The sequence below is a fragment of the Betta splendens genome, chromosome 14 (assembly GCF_900634795.4).
Source record: "Betta splendens chromosome 14, fBetSpl5.4, whole genome shotgun sequence".
NCBI lineage: Eukaryota > Metazoa > Chordata > Actinopteri > Anabantiformes > Osphronemidae > Betta > Betta splendens.
The window spans coordinates 13,039,972-13,062,858 of NC_040894.2; the positions used below are offsets into that span (position 1 = coordinate 13,039,972).

General features: G+C 48.8%; 1 protein-coding gene across 12 annotated transcripts in view; it reads left to right on the forward strand.

The window, feature by feature from the left end:
• auts2a (activator of transcription and developmental regulator AUTS2 a) overlaps positions 1 to 22,334 on the forward strand; it is a 198,115-nt gene extending 175,781 nt beyond the window's left edge. For 4 of the 12 annotated variants that reach the window (XM_029172675.3, XM_055514351.1, XM_055514353.1 and 1 more), the window contains 13 exons: positions 12,523 to 13,087; positions 14,141 to 14,427; positions 15,314 to 15,552; positions 16,309 to 16,353; positions 16,886 to 16,981; positions 17,067 to 17,138; positions 17,397 to 17,426; positions 17,863 to 17,934; positions 18,219 to 18,360; positions 18,738 to 18,818; positions 18,916 to 18,999; positions 19,449 to 19,695; positions 19,842 to 22,334. In XM_029172675.3, the coding sequence (XP_029028508.1) occupies positions 12,523 to 13,087; positions 14,141 to 14,427; positions 15,314 to 15,552; positions 16,309 to 16,353; positions 16,886 to 16,981; positions 17,067 to 17,138; positions 17,397 to 17,426; positions 17,863 to 17,934; positions 18,219 to 18,360; positions 18,738 to 18,818; positions 18,916 to 18,999; positions 19,449 to 19,695; positions 19,842 to 21,072 (3,191 nt within the window). In that variant the 3' untranslated portion in view covers positions 21,073 to 22,334. Of the gene's footprint in view, positions 1 to 7,750; positions 7,900 to 12,522; positions 13,088 to 14,140; positions 14,428 to 15,313; positions 15,553 to 16,308; positions 16,354 to 16,885; positions 16,982 to 17,066; positions 17,139 to 17,396; positions 17,427 to 17,862; positions 17,935 to 18,218; positions 18,361 to 18,737; positions 18,819 to 18,915; positions 19,000 to 19,448; positions 19,696 to 19,841 lie in introns of those variants that run through there. The other 8 variants (XM_029172682.3, XM_041073885.2, XM_041073884.2 and 5 more) reach the window with 8 other exon arrangements.
• Positions 22,335 to 22,887: the final 553 nt, after the last annotated feature.

Below are 22,887 nucleotides of genomic sequence, written 5' to 3' on the forward strand. Positions count from 1 at the left end.
CTTTCACGGGTTCACTTATGGTGTTTTGCTTTCCCTCGCTGCCATGTGACAGGTTAGTTCTTCAGTGCAGTCATTTGCCTTTTACTTGGCACCAAGGCACCAACCAACGTGCAGCAGGTGCTTATTCCTAGCTGGACATAATTTCTAACTTAATGTCCAGTGTGCAAACATTTGCCAAGCTACGCTAACAGTGCAGTGTTTTCCCCTCCATAATGGTGAAGTAGCAGTTTTAGGGATGGTGATGTGTAGCAAGCCCAGACAGATGGTACAAGGACACTGCCGTTGAGCAGGCTGTACTTAAAATACCAGTCTCTGTTATGTTGCATAATTGCTGCTCTTTATCACGGTCTATAAGAGACCCTTGTAGGGTCACTTCCCACCATGGCAGCAAAATAATTGCAATTAATAATCCGATGGTCGATTTGATTAAGGTACATTACAGGTACATTGACTTTATGTTGAAACCACAGACTGAGTGCCGTTACAAGCTGCTGAGGATCAGCTGTTGTTTGTCTCTGCAGTAAGACTGGAAATCAGCCTAGAGCAACCTCAGATCTCTTTGAAGACTTAGTGCTGATCCCTCACCTTCTAATCTCACAGCTCTCATACCCGCTTATTAATTACCCTGCATTTTTCATGTTCTCTGAAAGGCCTTTGTGTTTTTGTTTTAACACTGCATTTGAAAAAGAAATTCTGAGAACCAATGAGGCTTCTGTGTTTTCAGACTGTGGTTTCTCACCTTGTGGATGTTTGTGTCAGCTGCGCATAGACGTCCAGTGTGCATCCTATAAGTCCCCATCACTCTTCTGCTCTTTTTATCCCCTCCTTATCACCCTGGGCTCACTTAGATCTGCAACCGATTTCACTCAGTGAACGCTAGCTCCAATTAGCACAGTCATCTGCAGGTGTCGACTAAATTAACTGATTCATTTGCTCTGCAGCACTGTGAACACCACCTAAGGCCTTAGGTGTCTATTCACCAGTGGAATAAACATAGTGTGAACTGCTTTTTAGGCACAAACAAGTGGCTGCTGTTTAAACAAGGCGACAACGGCTGTGACCTGAAGTGCCTTCAATCAGTAAACCCAAAAACACCAGGTCACTGACAAGAACCCTTTATGATGTTATTGCGAAGACGCACTGGAGGAGAAATCCATGAACTAAGTGACAATACAGCCCAAAATAGTTTATCATTACATGCATAAAGTCAAAAATGACTGAATCCTGTAATATTCTGTTTAAGGATGCAGCAAGAGAGCACTTGAGTTTCTTTTCTATGAATTCATCTGGTGGATGCATTAGAGAAGCAGGTCCCCGGTGAGAGATCTCCTGCAGCTGTGTCTACGACGCCAGAGAGAGTTCAGCGTGCGGGTAAATTGAAGCGAATAGTGTAGTGATTCTCGGTTTCCCCTCAGCGCAGCGCTGATTTCACCACGCTTTACTGGAGCTAATGTGAAAATGAAGCGGTGCTACAGCGAGACCCGGGGCTCACGCCGGCGTGAAGAGCGCCGTCGGTGAAGTGTGTCGGGCTTGAGTGCATCTGTCACCGGGGGAGAGAATAATGTGCGATGTGGAAGGTGTAATTTGCAGCGCTGATGGCATTGTTTAAAAAAATGGGAGAGAGAAAAGCAGAGGTGAACTTTGTGGCAGATATCAGAGCTGAAGAGCTCCCTGGATTGTCGTAGAGAGCTCTGCTGGCAACAAAATTGCCTGTGAGCGTATTACTGCTGTGTGGGAGAGAGAGCTGAGGGCTTGTTTTTCTCTCTCTCTGCCTCGTTCTCTCACAGTTTCCTGAGAGTGGGGCTGCTTATAGAGCCGTGTGTACTTCCAAGCTGTGGGCCACCACCTGCTGTAATCTCAAGTGATACAGAGAGCAACAATCACGGCCACAAATCACCCAGGCAGCTCCCTAACTCATTCAGCGGGCTGGAAGGAGATGCTTGGCTTTTCACAGCGCCAGGGTTGGTTTACTGCCCCGGGCTCTGTGCGCCGCCCTCGTGCTGACCTCTGCCGTCTGTGTGGGTTTGTGTGTTAAGAAATCAGGGCCGCCTGTGGAACTTGACCTGATGCACAGTGGAAAGATGACCTGACTACCACTGGTCTTTTGTGCATTGTGAGCAGCAGCAGCAGTCAAGGACAGTCTTTTTTTTTTTTTCCTTCTGCGAGGTCACACAGTAGCCACTGGCCAGACCCCCAACCCCCGCAGACATAACCACAGGAATAAAGCATCGCTGTTGTTTTGGCTTGAACTCGGGCTTAAAACAAATCAAAACCTCTCTTGATATTTAATAAGCATGCGTGTTTTGAGAAATAATATGGGGATCTGGCGGGTTTACCTCAGAATGATACATCACTGAGGCAGATTCCTGAGGATGCTCCAGTAGACGGTTAGTCATTCCCCACTAGAAGCATTTAATGTATTTCTAAAGGGTAAAGGAAGCTCAATATCCTGTGTGACACGCACACACATGCAGTATTCTCTGCTGCCGCAGCCTGACTTGGCGGAGAGGCTGTATTTCATGACCATGAAAGGCCTGGTCCAGCCATGCCTCATCTGCTGACACAGCCAAACAAAGGTTAACAAATCAAGGGGCGCTCGCTGATTTACTGCGTCGGCTCGGCAAACAATGGCCCCGTCTCCTTGTCTACAGCTCCCATGTACGGTATCTGTCTGCAGGCTGGCCAACTAGTGAGGACAGTCTCATAGGTTAGTGTTTGTGTAAGTTTTGCACTTTTAAAGCGTGAACATATTTTTTGTTGCAGTCATGTGCAGCCAGGTCTAATTACAGTGTTTTGGCAGTCGGGTGCGAGTCCAAGGGTCCAGTCTGGCCCAGAATCTGCTTTAAAGAGGCGCTGTGAATGGGCCCGTTGCTGCCTCACAAACACATGCACCACAGTGTGGGCCGACCGCCTTCTATCCCCTCCAGCTACACAAAGAGGTCATTCAGAGTTTGTTTCCCAAATCCCGAGGTTAGAGACTAAGTAAATCCATCCATCTTAATGCACTTATTTTCAGCACCAGGAGAGCAGGAGGGAGACTGTGTAAACACTCTTATATCCGACATGCCACTCTAAACCCGAGGAGCCTGGAACCCATCAGGCCAAAATTAAAGGTCTACATCTCAAACACAAACATTTAAATGGGCTGCACTCCAGAGATCAAAGTGAGAGGCCTTAGTTTTCCTGCTGCCCTCCTGTGTTTGCCACACTCACACATGCTTGTATATCATACACGATCAGGTATTGAGAGCTTATTGGGTTTATTCAGAATCTAGTTTGGTCCTTGCTTATAGGAAACTTTGGTGGGAGTCGTCTTGAAATTACTTATATTTTTAGCGAATGTCTGCCTTTTAGGTGTGTCTTTTGAAAGTAGATGTGCTGGTATAGGTGGTGAAAGCACTGGTCTCCTCCTCCCAGGAGACGTACTACCCCCATCACCATCACCGGCATCCGCTGATCCAATGTGACACCAGCCACTCTCCTGCCAACTGTGCAGCATTAACAGGGTCAGCGCACACACGCACATGCACACGCGCCAACACCACTTATCAGGACCCGGCCGTTCCCAATGCACTGTCGCTGTGTTCAGGCCAATTATGCCTGTGTCAGTCTTTGGTCCCTGCGGCGGAGGTGACATTGCCAAAGTAGGAGAGAGAGCAGACGGCCTTAATGAGGCCTCTTGGTGGCTTGAAGGTGCGTGTGCAGGAGTGTGTGAGTGTGTGTGTGCTCATATTATCAGGGGTGCTGTTCTGGAATGATGCACCCTTCTATCATGATGGGCCATGTGTGGCCCTCTCCTCAACGTCCTCCCCCTCTGAGCGCTTCCATCATGCTGCCTATGCATATCTCAGTGTTTTTAAGCCATTGCTGCTGCATTGTGATTGTGGTTACAGTGGGGGCTTTGTCCCAGAAATGTGGCATGACAGATACATGGACTAAGACGGAGATGGGATTAACAAGATGTAAAAACATGATGCTGTTGTTCTTTTTGAGCAGCACAAAGTAGGGGTCACACTCTAAGTAAATTACAGGTGATTGAATCTATTTAGTTGCCATTGTGTTCTGGCTTTTTAGCCCTGAATCAAAGAAAAGTCCACCTCTCTCATCTCCTGATCCTTAGTGGCCACAGTAGGAATCAAAGCCTGAAGTCAGACTTCAGCTCCTTCAAAGGTGGAGGGTGTTTTTCAAATGAGTAATGTTGAGTGAAACACTGCAAACGCAGAGGAGGATCAGCTCTATGAAAGTGTAAACACAGACCTTTAAAAACACAAAAAAGGACTCTGATCAGCATTGATGAAAGCGAGGCTTTAATTGTTCCCACCAGACACAAGGTTATCTCTTTCCCTTCTCGCCCTCTCTGCCTCTCATAAATATGCAGGGAAGAAATAAAGCCCCGGTGAGCCGCAGGGCAGATTAGAGAGGACTTCAGAGCAGGATCCTGGTTTGTTAGCAGCAGTCCGCAGATCCCTTGCATGTGTTTTTGCTCCGCGCACACTTTGCCTGGCTTTAATTTATCTCGAGCTGCATTTCATTAAATTTCCACAGGGCTACTGGCTGCACGGAGTCAGGTCGAAGGAGTGAGGGGAGATTGTGACAGTGCTGTCCAAGCTTTAGGGTAAAACCGCCTTTTTTCTGACGGGTGTGACCTGAAGGTGGATTATTATTTTGTGTGCGTGTGCGTGTTTTTTCATGTGGAGACCATAAACCATGTTTTTGCTTTCAAGGTGAGGACATTGTGACAATGTGGGGACACTTGGTGGGTCCCCAGTAGTCTTAAGGCTTTTTTGAGGGTCAAGATGTGATTTTAGGGCTGAGGTTAGAATTGAGTTTTGGTTCGGTTAAGAGCAAAGGTCAGACGTCTGCCTTTATCTTTGATGGTTAGGGTAAGGGGCTAGGGAAGGCATTATGTCAATGGTAAATCTCCATGTCGATGTGAAACGTGTGTGTGCGCACACGCGTGTGTCTGTCTGTCTGCATGGTTATATATGTATCTTGGAAAGGAAACGTCAAAGCATGTGGAAACGATATAAACAAAGTTCAGCGAACTCCACAATGTTCCGTTTAATCATCATCCTTTGGTTCTTCATCTCTGGGTTTTGGCCATTTGAAGCCCGGCCAAGCCCATCAACGTCCGTCAGACTGTCACCATCTGCTACACATTAGGCCGCTTCTGGAGGGAGTGCTTTTATTGTGGGGTTCCAGCGTCTCCCCCTTTATTCCACGTGTCAGGTTTTAGTGTAAATACCGTCGTACAAAAACCAAAATGCCAGAAGTGATTGCTTTTTTTAGGCCTCTGGAGCCCAGGAACTGCGCCGGTACCGGCCGTACGTCTGGTTTAGCTCTTAGTCTGCTGAGACCAGAGCTCTGCTGGTCCATTTACAGAATAGCTGGAAAGCTGTGTTTGGGATTTTTTTTTTCCCTAAACCCTAGTTGAGTCAGTGCAGTGTGGTGTTGTAATGTATGAATCCCCTGGCCATGCCTGACACCAGCAAGCCATGTCTTCCCTGAATAGGAGGCCATAGACAGAGGCTGCATTGTTTCCCTCAAGTAACCCAAGCTCAGAGCAGCCGCTGCCCAAAGGGGGATATCAAGTTGTTCTCCCCAATAACACCACAATCCCGGCTTAAGATCTGGGGCTTGACAAGGCAGCAGAGAGGCAGCTGACTGTTTGGACGACGACGCAGTTCAAATAAACAGCCCGAATCCCGACCAGCCTCCGCAGCACTCGGCCTCCCCCGCCAAGTACGGCGGTCTCTAGCTCATCGCGGCGGAGCCTGCCAACAGCCCTCGGCTAATTTGTGGTGTTATTTTGAAAAGCACGTTAATGTGGCCGGGCTGAGGTTTCCCTGAGAAGGAGGTCTGCGGAGGGGGAGAGCGAAGGCCTGGGTGCACCCTCCCTGTGAGCAATGAGAAGTTTCACCACCGCATCAGCAGACCACACAGTGTTTCCATGCTAAAGGGAAGGAGGGGTGAATGAGTGGATGGGAGAGGAGAGACTGCCATTAACGGCTTCGCTTCTGCCCCGAGTGTCCCGCTAATCCAGCTCCAGTGAAACCTAAGTGAGGGGGGCAACGACGCGGCACTTGACACGCTCGTACACACACAGAGACACTGAGTCGGCCGCTCCTGCAAGGCCAGTGAAGGTTTAAAACGTGAAAGGGCTACATGCAAATTGATACTTCAGTGGATTTTCTGCCATATGATCCATGCATTTGAGCTATTACCCCTTTGGAATGAGTTTTTCTTCTATGGTTTTAACACTTGGTGCAGACTGTATCCAATCTGATCCCTGCACTCAGCCTGAATGTGTGGCGTGGATGTGTGTACAACCAGTTGGCCCCATTTGAAAACGAGTGCAAGAGGCCCAGACTGATGGGCCCCCGGGGACAGATTTCTCTTTCCAGCTCGCCATGCCTCTCTCCCCGGTGAAATCACGGCGGTGTCAGAGTGTCAGCTCGAGCTGTCACTCTCCTTATTGCTGAGAGCCAGTTACTCTCAAACCAGTGCCTCCTAGCCGACGAGAGGGAGGGGGCGAAGAAATGCCGGGAGCCATTGAGAGAGAAAGGAGGCTTTTTTCTCCTTGACACAATGAACGAGCACAGTGTCAGCACCCATTGATGTATTTGGAGAGTCTTAAAAGAAAGGAGCAGAGAGCCCAGCTGTCTATCACTTTGGAGGAGCCAACTGTACAATTACAGACAACCCACATGGGCTGGTTTGATTCAGTCTGGCTGTCAGGGCTTCCTGGAGAACAGGCTGAACACTGGACCGTGCGTGCACCTCCACTAGGGTTGCATCGGACTCGTGCACTGGTAGAGTAAAAGAAGGAATGTGAGGGTTAAAGGTGTTTAAGAGCGAGTGTGGTTGTTACCAGCATGTGACTGAAATGGAGATTTAAGCACGTCTGCATTTGAAGTTTGATTAGGAGGTGATGGTCTATTGTTTCACTAAGCTGCTCCACTGAATGACAGGAAACACATGTTGCAGTGCCACTGAGTGTGCTGTAAGACGCTGGAGTGGCGCCGACACGCAGCCTGAATCCTCCTAGACTCCATTTTTTAAATACTTTGTTGATTGTAGTTCAGACTAAACAGGATTTATTAGCTACTGTTGTGAGTGGATATTGTCTACTTGTGGTACCGCAGACTGGCGCAGCGGGGGCATTTAGGAAGCTTTGATCATCTGGTGATTTCCATCACACTCGGCCACGAGTCGAGCCACTGGACCCATGTGTGGTCATCTTGACTGTACAGTAGGAGGATGTTAGCCACTGAGGGTACCATAATGCTTCATAACGAGCATCTAGCCTGCTCGTTATGTTTGTCTCTCTCCACACGGCCGTAAACGCAGGCATCTACTGAACCACGTCTTGCTTCAGACGCTGAGTAGAGGTCAAACGGGCCTGGCTCGCTCCACAGCTGCCCTGTCGCCTGGTGTACTTTTACACCACTGTGACATGCTGCGCTAACCAAGTGCCATCGGCTGGACGGATCCCCATTACACAGCGCTGTTATTTCAAAGCCTCAGCAAGCCAGGGCATCGCAGCCAAACCTGCGAAGGATCTGTCAGCTGTGGGCAACAAGTGTCCTCCAGAGGGCCGCCCTGCACAGGCCCCTGGCAGCGAAGGCCTGGCCCCTGGGCTCACTCCTCCACCTGCGCCAGCGCAGCCGTCATCAGGGCCCTAACCCAGCTCTTCTCCTGTTACGCTCCCTCCAGCCTGACCTCGCACCCTCAGGGATATATAAAGATTTGTTCTCTAAAGGGGTGCGGGAAACAAGAGCCTGTTGCCACCACATCCTTGTGTGCGCATAAAGATGGCGACGGTGTGTTTTTGGTAGGTGACAGGTGGAAGGCATCTGAGACGGAGTGCGAGCGCTGCGTGGATGGATACTAGCAAAGGTAGGAGACGGGACGCGGCGAGTCCCTTCCCCTTCGGGGCTCCTTTCTGTCACTCTCGCGCTCGTCTCTCGGTCTCTGTCATGCTGTAAACACGTGGAAGTGCTCGTTCTGTGGTCCGGCAGCTGCTCGTCTATAGCCCTGCATCTGTCAGAGAAGCTCAGATCATACAGTGGCTTACTGAAGCCAATTACCCCAGATTGCTACCATTTCACCGAGGATCAGAGACGCAGACAGCCTATGTTGGAAGAGGAGTCGGGGGTTTATGTCTCGGTTAACCGCACGCTCTGTGCACCATGACCTCACCGCCTGTGCACACTCTATTTATATTTATATATGTGCTTGCTTTGGCTCTGCAACTCGCAATACAATATTCATAAACCAGATGAGACAGGCATGAAATATAGATGTTAGGACAGGCTTAACGCTGTTCCCCCACTGCCGGCCTGCTTATGGTCTTTTGGTTGATTACCGCTTGTTAAAGCAGCGTGTTGTGTTACTGTGAGGTGATATCAGCACACTGTGGAATTCTCACTGAAAGACTACACATGTCAGGGTGCCACAGTCAGAATAGTTGGCCTGTTCACCCATGGTACCTGCTATTAAAGCAGCTCCACACAGCGGGTTGTGTAACCCAGCATCCCGCTCTAGAGAGCCGCTAACATGAGTGAGAGTCTGGGAGGGCCAGCGGGGGAGTGTCCATCATTGTCAGGCCCCAGGGCACTGAGCCCCCGTCTGGGGCATGTCCAACACGCATGCCTGTGGGCCTGAGCCCATAGCCATGAGATGCACTCTGGAGACCTGGGGGGTGGTGATCACACAGAACGGTGATACTGCTCTTTAAGCCTTCAGAGTAGAAGGAAGGAAGGCAGGAAAAAGGAGCTAAAAGACTAGTCTCTGGAGCCATTTGCTATATCAAGATATTGGATGCTGGCTGACACTAATTCGACTCCTGTGTGAGGCAGAGGCTTCTTGTATTTAATGAGAATGCGCTCATTAAAGAAGATGAAGAAATCCTGTAGTGTCTTTGCACATGAGACTTGGCCAACACAGACTGTCACCACTCTGGGCACCAGAGATGGGAATTGGATCACCAGAGGTTTCATGAGACCTTCCTGTCCCACTGACATGAGATCTGAGCACAGATGTCACATACTAATATGAACTCTGGGGTAAAAGCAGACTCTCCTGAGTGTGAGAACACCAGGTTTCACAGCATAACACATAAGGGACGGATGCTGCATTGATCCGGCTGCCTAGGCTTTGACAAACCAGCGGTTTGCTGCTGATTGTTCTCGTGTGTGTGTGTGGGACGGAGATCTGCTAAAGATGTTTGCCATTAATTCGGCTGCTGGCTTCATTAAGAACAAATAAACAGACCCCGGTCCCTCACCAAGGAGTTCATTAGGGAACATCTGCTGTCTAAACCACTCCTGAGGTCAGACCACTGTCAACATTTGCTGCTCAATTACCACTCTAATTTAGTTGTCAGACTATGTAGATAGAAGTGTGTGCTCCTTTTTTGCAGGGGCTAAATGGTTTCCAGACCAAGGCCTGAGGCGAAACTGTTTTTTTTTTTTTTTTTAAACATTCAGTACAACTGGAGAGTGAGAATATTTTTTGAGATTTTTCTATTCCACTGGTCTCTGAATGCACAGCAGAGAGCTGGTGGTGAATAATGCAAAGAGGAGTGATCAACGAGATGCTCAACGAGGGCCACAGACTTTTCTAGCACTTTTATTGGCTCATGAGGATAAAGAGAACAAAGTGTATAGACTCCCCCCCCCATACACAGTCATTTATGGAAAACTGATAGTTGGTATATGTTTCAGCAAATGTACTGGTTTGGCTGGAGTTTGTACTGGTTACAGCAGTGTGAGCTGTAATAAGGTAGGATGGAGAGAGAGAATGAGTAGCGGGGATTGACAGTGAGTGAGTGTAACATCCAAGGCCTTTGTCAGCTGTGACAGACAACTGGAGCCGTCAAAGCTCCTCCTCAGAAAGAGGCGTGTCCTTGTCCACACAAGGTTTTATTTACTTGGAAAAGCAATAATGAATCTTCAAACTTAATGCGTAGAAAGTAAATGATTCCAGCACGCCAGCCGTCGATGCCTGTACAGTATAACCCCTGCAGAGTGCAGAGGTGTGAGGCGCACACACACTGGCTGCAGCTCAGCTGTCATTCTCATGGCTGCTATGTGTTAGCTTGTTGGTTTTGTGTGATTGGCACTATGTGACCCCTGCCTGGGTGAAATCCTGTGAATGTGCGTGTCCCTCACATACACATTTAGAATGTGCCCAGGTGCTATTTTGAGAAGGTGAGGATGGAAGGGATGTCACCCGTATACTGTAGCTATCAATTTATCTGGACGCCTCCACATGCGGTGTAGGCTGTCGTATCCACCCACACTCAAATTAAAAAGAGAAACATTAGCACACAAAGTTTGGCTTGAGCTCGACACTAATGCGCTTTTTAAAAGATGATGATGCTCCTGTTTGTTTCTGATTCCTATGGTCTGGCTGCAGAAACAACCTGCCAATATATTCAGCTACATAATGTGACGTTGCCAGGCAGGAGGTTTGTGCACAGATCGGTCCAAAGGTCTGAGTCATGTATTTTGCATGCTGATTGGTAACTTGCTGAAGGACCTTTACCTCGACAGGGCACGGGCCTATTAACCATGCAGGCTCCATATGATGTTAGCACCTTCAATTAACTGTGGTCTACTACAGGATCGGAAAGCCCTGCGCACAAACGATCTGCCGGCTGCCTGCTGGCTTAAACGTGGGAGTTTTTTCATGCTGTCTTTTAATTTTCGTATCATCACATTAGATTTTGTTCATCCAGATCAAAGTTGCAGCCTGTGTAACCATGCAGCTTTAAGCATAGATAGGTACACACTTGAATTGGTGTGTGTGTATGCCCGCTTGCTCGCTCACCCAGGGATAATGAGTTATCCTCCTAAGCCCCTTGCTGGGTCCCTTGACATCCAGTCTTAATAAGTGTCTTCCCAGCTCACTTTCTCCCACATGCTGAGCTGTCCCTCACAAAGCCCTCATGCACTGTGCATTTCCTAAATCCAGTCTGTGGCTTTTGCCTCCCTGTCAGACCCTCAATCTCTACTCTCACACTCCACCAAGCAGCGCACGCTAGTTAAGAACCACAGCCCTACTGAAACACGGAGAAACAGCAGGGCTCCGTATTTCGAGCAACCCGTGTGGGAATTGCACTTATTTGTTTCCAGGGATGAAGAAGACTGACAAATGAACCCTTGTGGGAGGGAAGCGGGCGAAGCCGGCTCCTTTTCTGCTCTTCCCTGCTCTGTCTGGCCCTGGAGTCTTCATTATGACCAGAATAGACAGCCCCTTTTTAGCACGTCAGCACATTCTCAAAACAAGCTGCGGACCTCTGGGACTGAGGGTGCAGCAGGAGACGTGAGATTTGGGAATTTCTGCTACGGTGGAGTTGTTTGTCAGCCACAGTCTTGACCGGTAATAGCATTTGTAAGTGAGGACAGGACTGACGTGGATGAGGGCGATGGATTTTGCATCTGCTTGTTCACTGATTCAGGAGTGTTGAACAGGGAAGCAGCATGAGTGGACTCTACTCCGTCCAAATCAACAAACAGACTTTTACAGATACACTTTGTCTGAATAAAGTCTAGAGCTGTTACTGTAGTTATTGATGGTGATCATGCTCCAGCAGGTACCTCCTGACCTGGATTAGAACACCACATGCACTGCTAATACTTTGCTTGGCATTATAATGGTAATGGCTGGATGAGGTGATTGAGCTCGGTCTGCTCCCTGTGGAGCAGCGTGTCAGTGAGACAGGAGCTGGCTGTGACAGGCTGCAGCTCTGCAGCCCAGGGGACAGGGTCCCGTCTACCGCTCCATGGCAGGTAAAGGCTTTAACTGGCTTTGCTGGGGGGCGGAGGGACCCTCCACTCTGCTCTTAGACTCCCCAGAGGCTGGGGGAGAGTTAATTACAGTTTATGTATGCACTGTCATCTCCCATGAGCATCTCTGCCTCTGAAGCAGCCACGCTGGCTGCTGGTTTCTCAGCACTTTGTTAAGGAGGTCCCTGCAGAGAAATCCCCCGGACGGGGCTTATTAGCTTTTGTTATGTGTGACTTCAGTGACGTACAGCGGTTATTGTTCACTCTTCTGATTATTTCACACTTTGGTCATAATGGAGTCCAGCCACCGCTCCTAATGGCAGGTAATTGCTGTTTTCAAGGTGCATGCTACATGCCAGAGCTTGTTATGCTGTGTGTTCACATTCGTAAATCTTTTTAACTTTAATAAATCAAAGACCCAGCCTGAATGCTGCACATCCAGCTGTGTGTGTTGACAAGATCAACTCGGTTAATTTATCAGTTGTTAACTTTTAGCAGCTTTGATTAAGGAGTTGGAGGAGGATGATACAAATGTGTTTAGACTGAGAAAACACACTTCAGCTGTGTGGTTTCACACCAGCAATGGTGTGAAAGAGCAGAATCTGTGCTTCTGCTGGTACCACTTCAAACCCCCAGCAGGACGTCGGAGGCCAGCGAGGCTTCATGCACATATGCACTTGGCCTGTTTATTGAATCCGTGCTTTACCGTTTTGTTTCTCTTCTCCAGTTTCAGATTTTGGCATCGATGTGCTCTCTACCAATGGCAGCCAGGAGCCTCAGGGCCCAGGCCTCGTCCAGGTGTCAGGCCTAGAGCGCAGCCAGGAGAGGAGCCAGGAGAGCTGCAGGGACCCACCGTCCCCTGCGTCCAGCGCCCCTCACCAACCATTGCCCCCCCAGCCTCCGCCCCCCTCCCACCCCCGGAAGTCCATTCCCCGGCCGCTGTCCCCTTTTTGGACCCAGACAACCTGCCCGACCCAGGGCGTGGCCTTGACCCACCTCCCCCCGCGTTCAGAGGCTCCTTCCAAGCCTCAGCAGCCTGCAGCCCTGCCTCTCGCCCAGGGCCAGGAGCCCTCGCTGCTCCCTCCTCCCCGGCCCCACCAGCAGCCTGAACTGTTGTCCCACCCCCGGCCGCTGCCGACGCCCAGCATTCACCCGCATCCGCCATCGCCCGCCCTCCCCACGCACCACCCTCACCAGCAGCACCCGAGTCAGGCCGGGCCCCACCGGCCCCCATCGCGCTGCCACTCCCGGCCTCTGTCTGCGTACAACAGCCTCAACCTCAACGGGCACAGGTAAAACAATGACAGATGAGCTTATTACACAAACATCATATCTCCCATGTAGTGGAGTACAAACCTCATTATTCATTCAAAGTACTCATGCTGCACTATTGGTTTCAGCCACAGCCTCCAGCCCTCAAATGCTAAACACATTTATTATTAACACTGGAAAATAAAGGTTCACGCTACTGTATATTATTACCTTCTGTCATCTAGGCTTCTTATAAATTCCAGCCTCTGTTAGTTCCACTGGCCTCATGAATGATAATGTTTTTATTTGATTTTAGAAGGCTTATATCCTCTGTGCAGTAAATTAAGCCTTGTAAATTAAAATACAGCATAATTAGATAATTACATTGGAGCTGGTGCACAAGTCTGTTTTGTTGTGTGTCTTCTAAGGCTCTCCCCATTAATTTAAGATTCCAGGATGGCTCCTTCTGAACCCACTCAGTCCCAACAACAGCTCTGCCTCGCAGGCTCTCAGGACTCTGCTTCGCCTCCCACTCTCTGTGCCAGCCGTGCCAGCGCGCCAGCACAGCCTGGCACCCGCTGTGAATAATCACGGCCGGGGCCCACAGCGGAGCACGAGCGCTGCAAATGAGCTTTTAGGCTTAGCGCGTAGGGCTGTGGAGACGAGGGCTCTGTGGCTGCCTCTGGGGAAAACCCACACACGCTACACAAGGCTGTTTGCTTACACATGCATACGCACCCTATCTCCGTCTCATCCCATTTCCAGTGCACATGTTGGGTACCTGGCGCTGCAGGAAGTGCCGCAGCAGAAGCTGTTCAAAGACAGATGCTTGTTCTGTGGCGCTTGCCAGCGATGCTTTATTTGCATGTGAGGGTGTTGCGAGTGTGGTGTTTTCCTGGATCGCGTTCGCCCTGGTTTGTGTGAAGCACATGGGAGAAACAAGGAGGCGTTTGTAAACAGAGGATAGTTGAGATGTGAAAAAACTGATCTGGGAATTGAATGTTGGACGGAATGTGAAGTGAAGGAGCAACTGTTAATTTGGACACATGGCTCCTGCTTTAACCCAGCTCATCTCTGTATTTATCTCTCCACAGCAGCAGCAGGAGCAGCACCCCAGGCACCAAACCTCACGGACCCCCTGCTCCCTCCTTGCACCTCCCCCACCCGCCTCCTCCAACAGCGGCTGCGGCAGCCTCCGCCTTTCCCCTGCCCTTGGCTACCCAGAACACCCCTCACAGCTTTCCCGCTGCCTTGCAGACCTCGCCGCACCCACATCACCCCAATATGTTCGCTCCTCCAGCGGCTTTGCCTCCACCACCACCACTGACGTCTAGCGCCCTGCCAGTACCCGGACATCCTGCTGCTGGGAGTGCCTACTCAGGTAAACAGCTCAAGGAGCCAGCATGTCCCCACAGCCCCCCCTGGTGGTTTGGTAGAGTACAGCGCACAGAGCTGACAAAAAGCAAGAGGCTTCTTATTTTAGCAGGTGTTGCATCACGTTGCCAGGATGGTGGAGACATACGAGAAGTAAACGAGGAAGCATTTCAGAGCAGCATTTGATTAGAAAGCAGTTGAGCTGTGGAGACAGATGCACAAACATAATGTAACTCTTGTAATTATTTAAAGAAACATGATACTGGGTCCAAGATTATCCGCATGTCCCCCGTGCTTCGAGTCCTGTGGAGAGTTCAAGTTCGCGCTCTGTGGTGCTGTGATTGATCGACCCTGCGTGCCGGTGATATCTCCCAGAGAAAACGCCCAGCGACAGTGATTACAGGCCCCCTGCGCATTTCCATGCCCCGCTGTCAGGGTAAATGCCAGGGTCAGCGTGGGAGGAGGACGGGGTTAGAGCAATATTACTAGAACAGACGTCTTCGCTTGTAATGCTGCTCAAGTGAAAGAAATCAATTTGGACAGTGCGGCGCGAGCACGCTGCATTTTGTTCTGAACAAACCGATGAAATTTTTACTCCCAACAGAGCTCCAAATAAGTGGAGAAAATGCTGCGGCGAGTCACTGTGCAATAGGAAGCATACGATTTCTCTGGAGGAGACGTGGAAGAAAAGTGCCAGTGATTAGTTGAAAACCTGAGTAGAGGCTATTATAACAGCAGATGTTGTCTCTGAGGCTCAAATGACAACATCTGACATTTCCAGCAGTCAGATCAGTGTAATTGTATTAAACCATGTTTAAATGTGAAATGACATGCTAATAGCGTGTGTGTGTGTTTGTGTGTGTGTGTCTGTGTGCGCGTGTGTTCCTCTACAGAACAAGATCTTCTTCGCCAGGAGCTCAACACTCGTTTCCTGGCCTCCCAGAGCGCCGACCGCGGCGCCTCGCTGGGTCCTCCGCCCTACCTGCGCACAGAGTTCCACCAGCACCAGCACCAGCATCAGCATCAGCACCAACACACCCACCAGCACACCCACCAGCACACCTTCACGCCCTTCCCCCACGCCATTATGCCCACCCCAGCACCGCCCATGGTGCGTACCCCTGCCAGAAATGTGAGGATAAGTAGAACACAACTGTGTTGGCTTTTCATGTCTTCCAATAATTCCTTTGACGTGTGTAGAGGAGTGAGCGGACACGTCAGTGACAGTGTTTTCACTCTGTGGTTTTGAGTGTGTGCTCTACACTCTGTAGGGAGCTTGTGTGTCTGCTCACACCACAGTGATGCCTTTATTCTCGCACTGAGCCTTTCTAGTGTTTTTTCTGGCAAACGCTGAGGGTTCCAGACTTGAACGCTGTTATTTTCTAAATTGGCAATAACTTGCCCAAATCATGCAAACTTCAGAGTCTGCAGGTCATAATGCACACAATGCAACTTGAATTGAATGACGTCACTTGGTCCCGTTTGGAGGTTTTCATTACTGGCATATGCCTTGTGTTAGGAACCCTGCTGTTTGTCAGGAGACCACAGGCACAGGGCAGTTGGAGCTGCCTCGCCTACAGAGGGCTCACTTGACTTTGATGCCTCAAAGGCCCTCGACAGCTAATGAGGCCATTATAAAGGCTCTTTATAGCTGCAGTGTTCGGTCTTGACTGTGGAAATGTTCACCCTGAGCTTGTGCCACGACACTAAAAGGAAACACAGAGCTTACAATATGTGCAGATGCTCTTGAGAGCAGTCAGTGTCCTATCTCTAAGCTTGGTGTCAGTCTATTACTGAAACAAGCGATTCTTGACCGTGTAACCATATTTGTAGCTCAATGTGTGTGTTCCATATCTTTGTACTTAGTTCTGTTTGATTTCTCCCACAGTTTGACAAATACCCAACAAAAGTCGACCCCTTCTACAGACATAGCGTGAGTTTACTGCATGCGTTATGCCCTCCCGTGTGTCTGCGTGTGTGTGTGTGTGTGGGGGGGGTTGAAATGTGACGCTAGAAAAAAGCGATTCATCGACTCGTGTCCCCACAGCTATAGAGATATTGGTGTGCTTGTGTAGTGACTCCATGCGATCACTCATCCACTTCTTAATGGCTACTGTAAACACTCTAGCTCCTGCAAATGGTGTGATTAATGCAACAGTGGCCAACTCTTAAACCTTGGAAACCAAGATTTATGGTGTTGCTGTGCACAGATGTAAATGCAGGGCTGTAGAACACAGGGAGCAGTGGAACACTTCATGTCTGCTCATTAACACTAGCTACTCATTTTAAACATTGATTACTACTCTCCTTCCTCAGTTTACCATTTTGATTCTGACTGAATGCTGCCATTGATTGATCGCTGTGTTTGCTGTGTAACATCTGAGCTTCATTGCCTCTGTCATCTATAGCATTTTCCTGGCAGACCAAACTGTCCTCACACCTCTTCTCCCCGTTTGCCTCCTCAGCTCTTCCACTCATACCCACCGGCTATGTCTGGCCTCCCCCCTGTCATTCCTCCGACTGGGCCCTTCGGCTCGCTGCAGGGCGCCTTTCAGCCCAAGGTAAGACCCAGGGACCCCCCCTCACAGCCACCACCAACATAAAAAAACTCAATCATAGTTATTTAGAGAATCTTGTTTCGTCTAGACCTCTAATCCACTGGATGTGTCCACAAGACCTGGAGCCGTCCCACACACATTCCTACAGAAGGACCCCAGGGTAAACGGCACATCCACTCAGCACTCGCAGTGCAGCAGTAACCTTTACACCATTAGCATCTTACATAAGCCTTTGAGTCATCAGATTAATGTTTAGCATCAAAATGTCACAGTAAAGGATTCATATGTACTTTGTTTTTCAGTTGCTACATTTAAAATATATAAATGTGTGTAACTTAGTTAGATTTGTATATTTGTTATAAAGCTAAAATGAAATGGACGCACAGACTAATTAGAAATACTCTTCTCCTTCCTATAGCTAACGGACCCATTTCGGCCCATTCTCAGGGTGAGTGAAGCTCCTCTACAGGACGTCTGCTTTCACACCTTTTTTATTGTAAATTGGGTTTATACACTCTTTAGATGTTTTTTGTACTAGGACAAATTTTTTGGATGTAAAAATTACATTACAGCCATATTGCAAATATTGTTATCACAGACTTCTTAACCCTCCACTCTGGATTTAATTTTAAATGGTAATATTTGTTTATTCCTCAAATATTTACCCACAATAGATTCAATGTTTTTTGTATGATTATGAAAAAGTTTGACAACAAATTTGACATTTTGACATGGAAATAAAAAAAATTAACGCTATGACTGTGACAGACTGTGTATCTGTCCAGCTGTGGTACACTATACAGTAATAAAGACAGGGAGAGATGGAGAAGGGATACTGTGACATCTTCCCAACTTATACCTAACGATGTTTGTTTGCTTTGCAGAAACCGGGGAAGTGGTGCGCCATGCATGTTCATATCGCCTGGCAGATATACCACCACCAGCAGAAAGTAAAGGTGAGGACTCTGGGTTGTACCAAGTGGAGGGTGGTGCAGTACAATAACTACATATAGTTAAATAAAGTATAGTCATGGTGTAAGTACCAAGTAAATATGTTACTGTTTAATAGAAACAGAAGACAATTTAAAGAAAGGACCAGCACACGAGTTTTGCAGGGTTTGAGTGTAGCAGTCGGAGCCTATTGTTCCTGGGGACGAAAAGGCTAGAACTGTAACCGATGTTATTACAGAGGTAAACAGGGATTTTACAAGTGTTTCTCTGTGGCTCTGGCATCTTCCAGCAGCAGATGCAGGTTGACCCCCACAAGCTAGACTTTGGCCTCAAGCCTGAGTTCCTGAGTCGACCTCCGGGCCCCAGCCTCTTCGGTGCCATCCATCACCCTGGTGACTTGGCACGGCCGGCCACGCTCTTCTCTGCTGCAGGTGAGTGTGCGTCGGAGCGCTGGGCAGAAAGATTGATGCCAGTCGGTCAGTGCTGTTTGCGTTCGTCCGTAAACAAGCCGACACAGCGTTCTCCCCTCCCAACCTTTAGTTAACACCTTCCTCAAAGAGCTGCCACTCAATACAGAAATAAAGTTGCCGAGAGTAATGATGGCAACTGTGCACCCAACAAAATGTTCACAAAATATTCTAAAGTTCCCACAGAATTTCATTCAGTATTTGTTCAAATGACTTAGGCCCAGAAAATAGATAGTAAGTGGACCTTAAACTGAGGGTGGTCTGTGAGGTGCAGTAGATTAACACTTAGACTTGGTTGGTCCGTTTCCATGGTGCATTCTGTCTTTGCCTCCTACACACAGGTCCTGCACACCCATCAGCAGGTCCCTTCGGCCATCCTCCCCATCATCCAGGAAACTTCCTCACCCCGACATCTCATTTGGGTATGAGAAGTCAAATGTTCATCTCTTGTTCGTTCTAAAAAAAGGAAAATGGGGTGTGATGATGATGTTCATGGTTACATGTTGTATCTCCCTTCAGAACCTTTCACTAGGCCTGCATCGTTTGGAGGACTGGGAGCTCTCAGTTCATCCGCCTTTGGAGGACTGGGAAATCCAGCACTAAGTGAGTTTCAACCTCATGGATGCTGTTAATTTCCATGTAATTGTTACAGCATTAGAACACTATTTAGTAGGGCCGCAACAGCAGATCAGCAGCATTAACATATGAGGACACGTTTTAGTGGTTGTCACATCACATGTTCTCCTGTGTTGGTTTTCTACCACAGTCAGGTTGACTGAATAATAAAAATTATCCAAAGAAGATCTGCAGAAGCTCCAAACACTGGATTTTGTGTTTTATTTGTGATCTAAACAATCAAAATAAGCAAAACATTCAATATTTATTTTTTTAAATGAGTAATCAAAAAAAATATTCAACAGATTAATCAGTTATCATTAGTTGTAGCTCTACTGTTCACTCTAAACCATGATATAGTTGCTTGAGCTGGATTTCAGAGTAACCTGTGGAGATACGCATTTAACTTGCGTCCTGCTGTGCTTTTCCACGTGTTGAATCCCTAACAGCGGCCAACTCCATGTTCGGCCATAAAGATGGCCCAAATGCACAGCAGCACTTCAACAACGCTAACAACAACCACCAGGAGCCGTGGAACCGCCTGCACCGCACGCCGCCCTCCTTTCCCACGCCGCCGCCGTGGCTGAAACCCGGAGACTCCGAGAGGAGCGCCTCTGTCAGCTCGCACGAGAGGGACCGGGACTCTGACAAACGGGACTCTGTTGGTAAAGACGACAAAGACAGGTGGGTGTAGCGCGACACAAGACATGTTTTATCTTTAGTTTCTTAATTATGTTTTAAATTTCAACTTATCTATAGGCAAAAACAAAATGGAGAACCCCCCCCCCATCACATTTAATATTGATAAGGGGCTTTCCTTGTATTTCCAGGGACTCTGCAGAAAAGCGTCACCCGAGCCACCCGTCACCAGTTCCTGTGAACCCCATTAACCTCCTGGGCCACAGCCGACCTCCTGAGCACCACCGGAACCACTTACCGCCTGCATCTGCAGAACCGCAAAGAGATAAGGAGAGCAAAACGAAAGAGCGGGACAGAGAGCACTGCGACTCGTGGAAGGACGGCGGCACGGACGACCACAAGCTTAAAGACAACCAGCACGGCGACAAGGACACGCCGGTCATCCACGACGGCCGTTTGTCGGAGGACAAGCTGTCCAATAGGGGTACGGCGTCGCCCTACATCCGGCAGACGAGCCTGGACCGCCCCAACGGCGGCCTGAACCGGGACGTCCTGGAGAAGAAGGGGGAGCTTCCCTACGAGCACCAGAAGAAGAACAATGAGGTGAAAGTTAAGGAGGAGAGAAAGGAGGAGCAAGACGGCGCCACAGAGCGGCCGAGCGAGCACCCAATACAAGCACCTTCCACACCGAACCTGCACCCCCCCTCCTCCATGCCTGTGCCCATGGGCATGGCAGGTGTCCACCCCATCAACAGCATCAGCGGCTTAGAGAGAACTCGAGTGGTGGCACCCTTCATGGGAATCAGTCCCATCCCTGGAGCGGACAGGCTGCCCTACCCTGCCTTCCACTGGGACCCTATGAGGGATCCATACAGGGGCCTGGACATCCACAGACGGGACCCTCTGGCCAGAGACCTGCTGCTAAGGAACGACCCTTTGCACCGGCTAGCGGCGCCACGCCTCTATGAGGCGGAGCGCTCCTACAGGGACCGTGAGCCGCATGACTTTAACCGTGACCACGTCCACCCTCTGGCACTGGAGCAGAGGAGGGAGCAGGAGCGTGCACAGCTGGAGGAGCGCGACCGCCTCAATATGCTCAGGGAGGATTACGAGCATGGGCGCCTTCACCCCGCAATGCACCACCCTGCCCTTGACGGACACCTGCCCCACCCCGCCCCGGGCCTCATGGCCCCCGGGCTCCCAGGGATGCACTACTCCAGGGTCAGCCCCTCGGCGGCGGCTGCTGCCGCCGTAGCGCATCAGAACAGCCTCCTGAACAAAACGCCGCCCACCGCCTCCCTGAGCGCCCCGCCCCCCCTCATCCCCACGCTGGGCGCCCGGCCAGGCTCGCCCAGACGGACTACTCCTCTGACCACAGACCTCAGAGACAGACCGGCTCACAAAGACATCGAGGCACGATGAGCTGAGTTTCGGCAGACGCGACGCTGCTTCAGTTCTGTGCCTCACTAACACTGAACTCACACCAAGCACTTAGCTTTGAACAAAGCAAGACTGTAACATAGCTGTGAATAACTCGTGGGTGGGGACGTGCTCACGCAATGAATTGTTTTTGTATAAAAGAGACAATAATCACAGAACAAAAAAAAGAATTTCTAAGATTTTTTTGCCCCATTTGCTCCAGCTTTTCGTGTGCATTCTCTCTCTTGTACAGCAAAGTGTCATGGAGTAAAAAAGAACAATTTTGGAATGTACAGGTCCTTCAGCACTGAGACGGTTGAGCGTGTAGATACCATGTACAGTTGCTGTGCTCACTCTATGGATTCAAAATCATGGTACAAATATGCAAAAGGGTGGTTTGAAAGCTTTTCTTTAATGTAAATAGCAGTATTAAGACGGTGATTCAGAATGTGCTCTTTGCCGTTTTTGTTTTCAAGCAGCTGGTGAACATGCGACCAGAGTCCCTTCTCCAACTATGCAACAAATGTACGGGCTGCCTTCCTGAAAGCTGGCCTTCTCATCACTACTGACTGTGCACCGACAAAGGTCAACGCTGTAGTCTCCCCACGACGCCGACCCGGCGGATGCTGCTACAGGCTTTACCTGATCGTGCAGTGTTTGGATGGAACGGTTCAAAGCAAACACGCCTGTTCCAAGTTCCAAGAACGGTAACATCTTGAGTAATGAAACATCACCATAATTGGTGCCGAGACTCCTGGTCGTTTTCTGGGGAGACTACAGCACATTAAACACGCTGACAGCACATAAGCCCTATGGAAGGAGTGTAAAGAACATGTTTTGGAAATAGGTTCTGTTGGTCAAACAGTGTATTCAAGTGCTTTCCTAAGTTGTTGTACCTACAAAATCAAAAGACAAAAAAACGCGTCTAAACTCCAGACCGTTCATTTCTAATGAGCAGAGATCTATTTTAGTAGTCCACTGAAGGTTTAGTTGTGCGCTTCAAACTCTGTGATACCATGTTGTGCAGTGTTTTTTTGTTTGTTTTTTTTTAATCCAACCCTAAAATGTCCACAGGAGCCATAGTGGTTAGTCGATGCATATTTCAAAAAGATTGTTTGCTGTTTACCATGTACAGGGGAAAAAACTAAGTCTTTCTAGATCATGTACAAAGATGAGAAAAAATGAAGCGACTGAATCTTCAGCATGCTCCTCATTTAAACTTGTGTTATGTAAATTGTGCCATGTTATTAAAAAATGTGTACTAACCCGTCTGTGGTTTTGACTCTTCACACACACACAGACCTGAGTAAACAGACTGTGTGCTGTTGACATCCTACACTAAATTAGACTGACCACATAAAAAGCCAGATGAAAATGTTCTTTGCCAGATTATTACCAAACTGCTAACAGGGGCAACACGCAAGCAGAGTTTGTGTATTTATCAGAGGATAACTGAGTTACTGACATCCCCATTACGCTGAGTAACCACATCACTCACCGTTTAGCACCAAAGCACTCAGGGTCATGCATCAATCAAATGAGAGAGACGTGGGCTGACTCATGTTTCCTCCCCATGAAAAAAACAAACCTACAGTTTGTGGTAGTTCATGCTTTGAACCAGAGGAGGGAGCCAATGTGCCATGAATAATAACCCAACTCCCGTCACTGAGATGAAATGACAAGACATGGCAAATTTCTAAAAAAAAAGGTTTTACACGTGTTCTATGATAATATTTAAAATCATTCCACATACTATTTTCTACTTCATCTGAGAAGAAGCTTTCTAAATGATTAATATGATAATTTTGTCAATTTTAC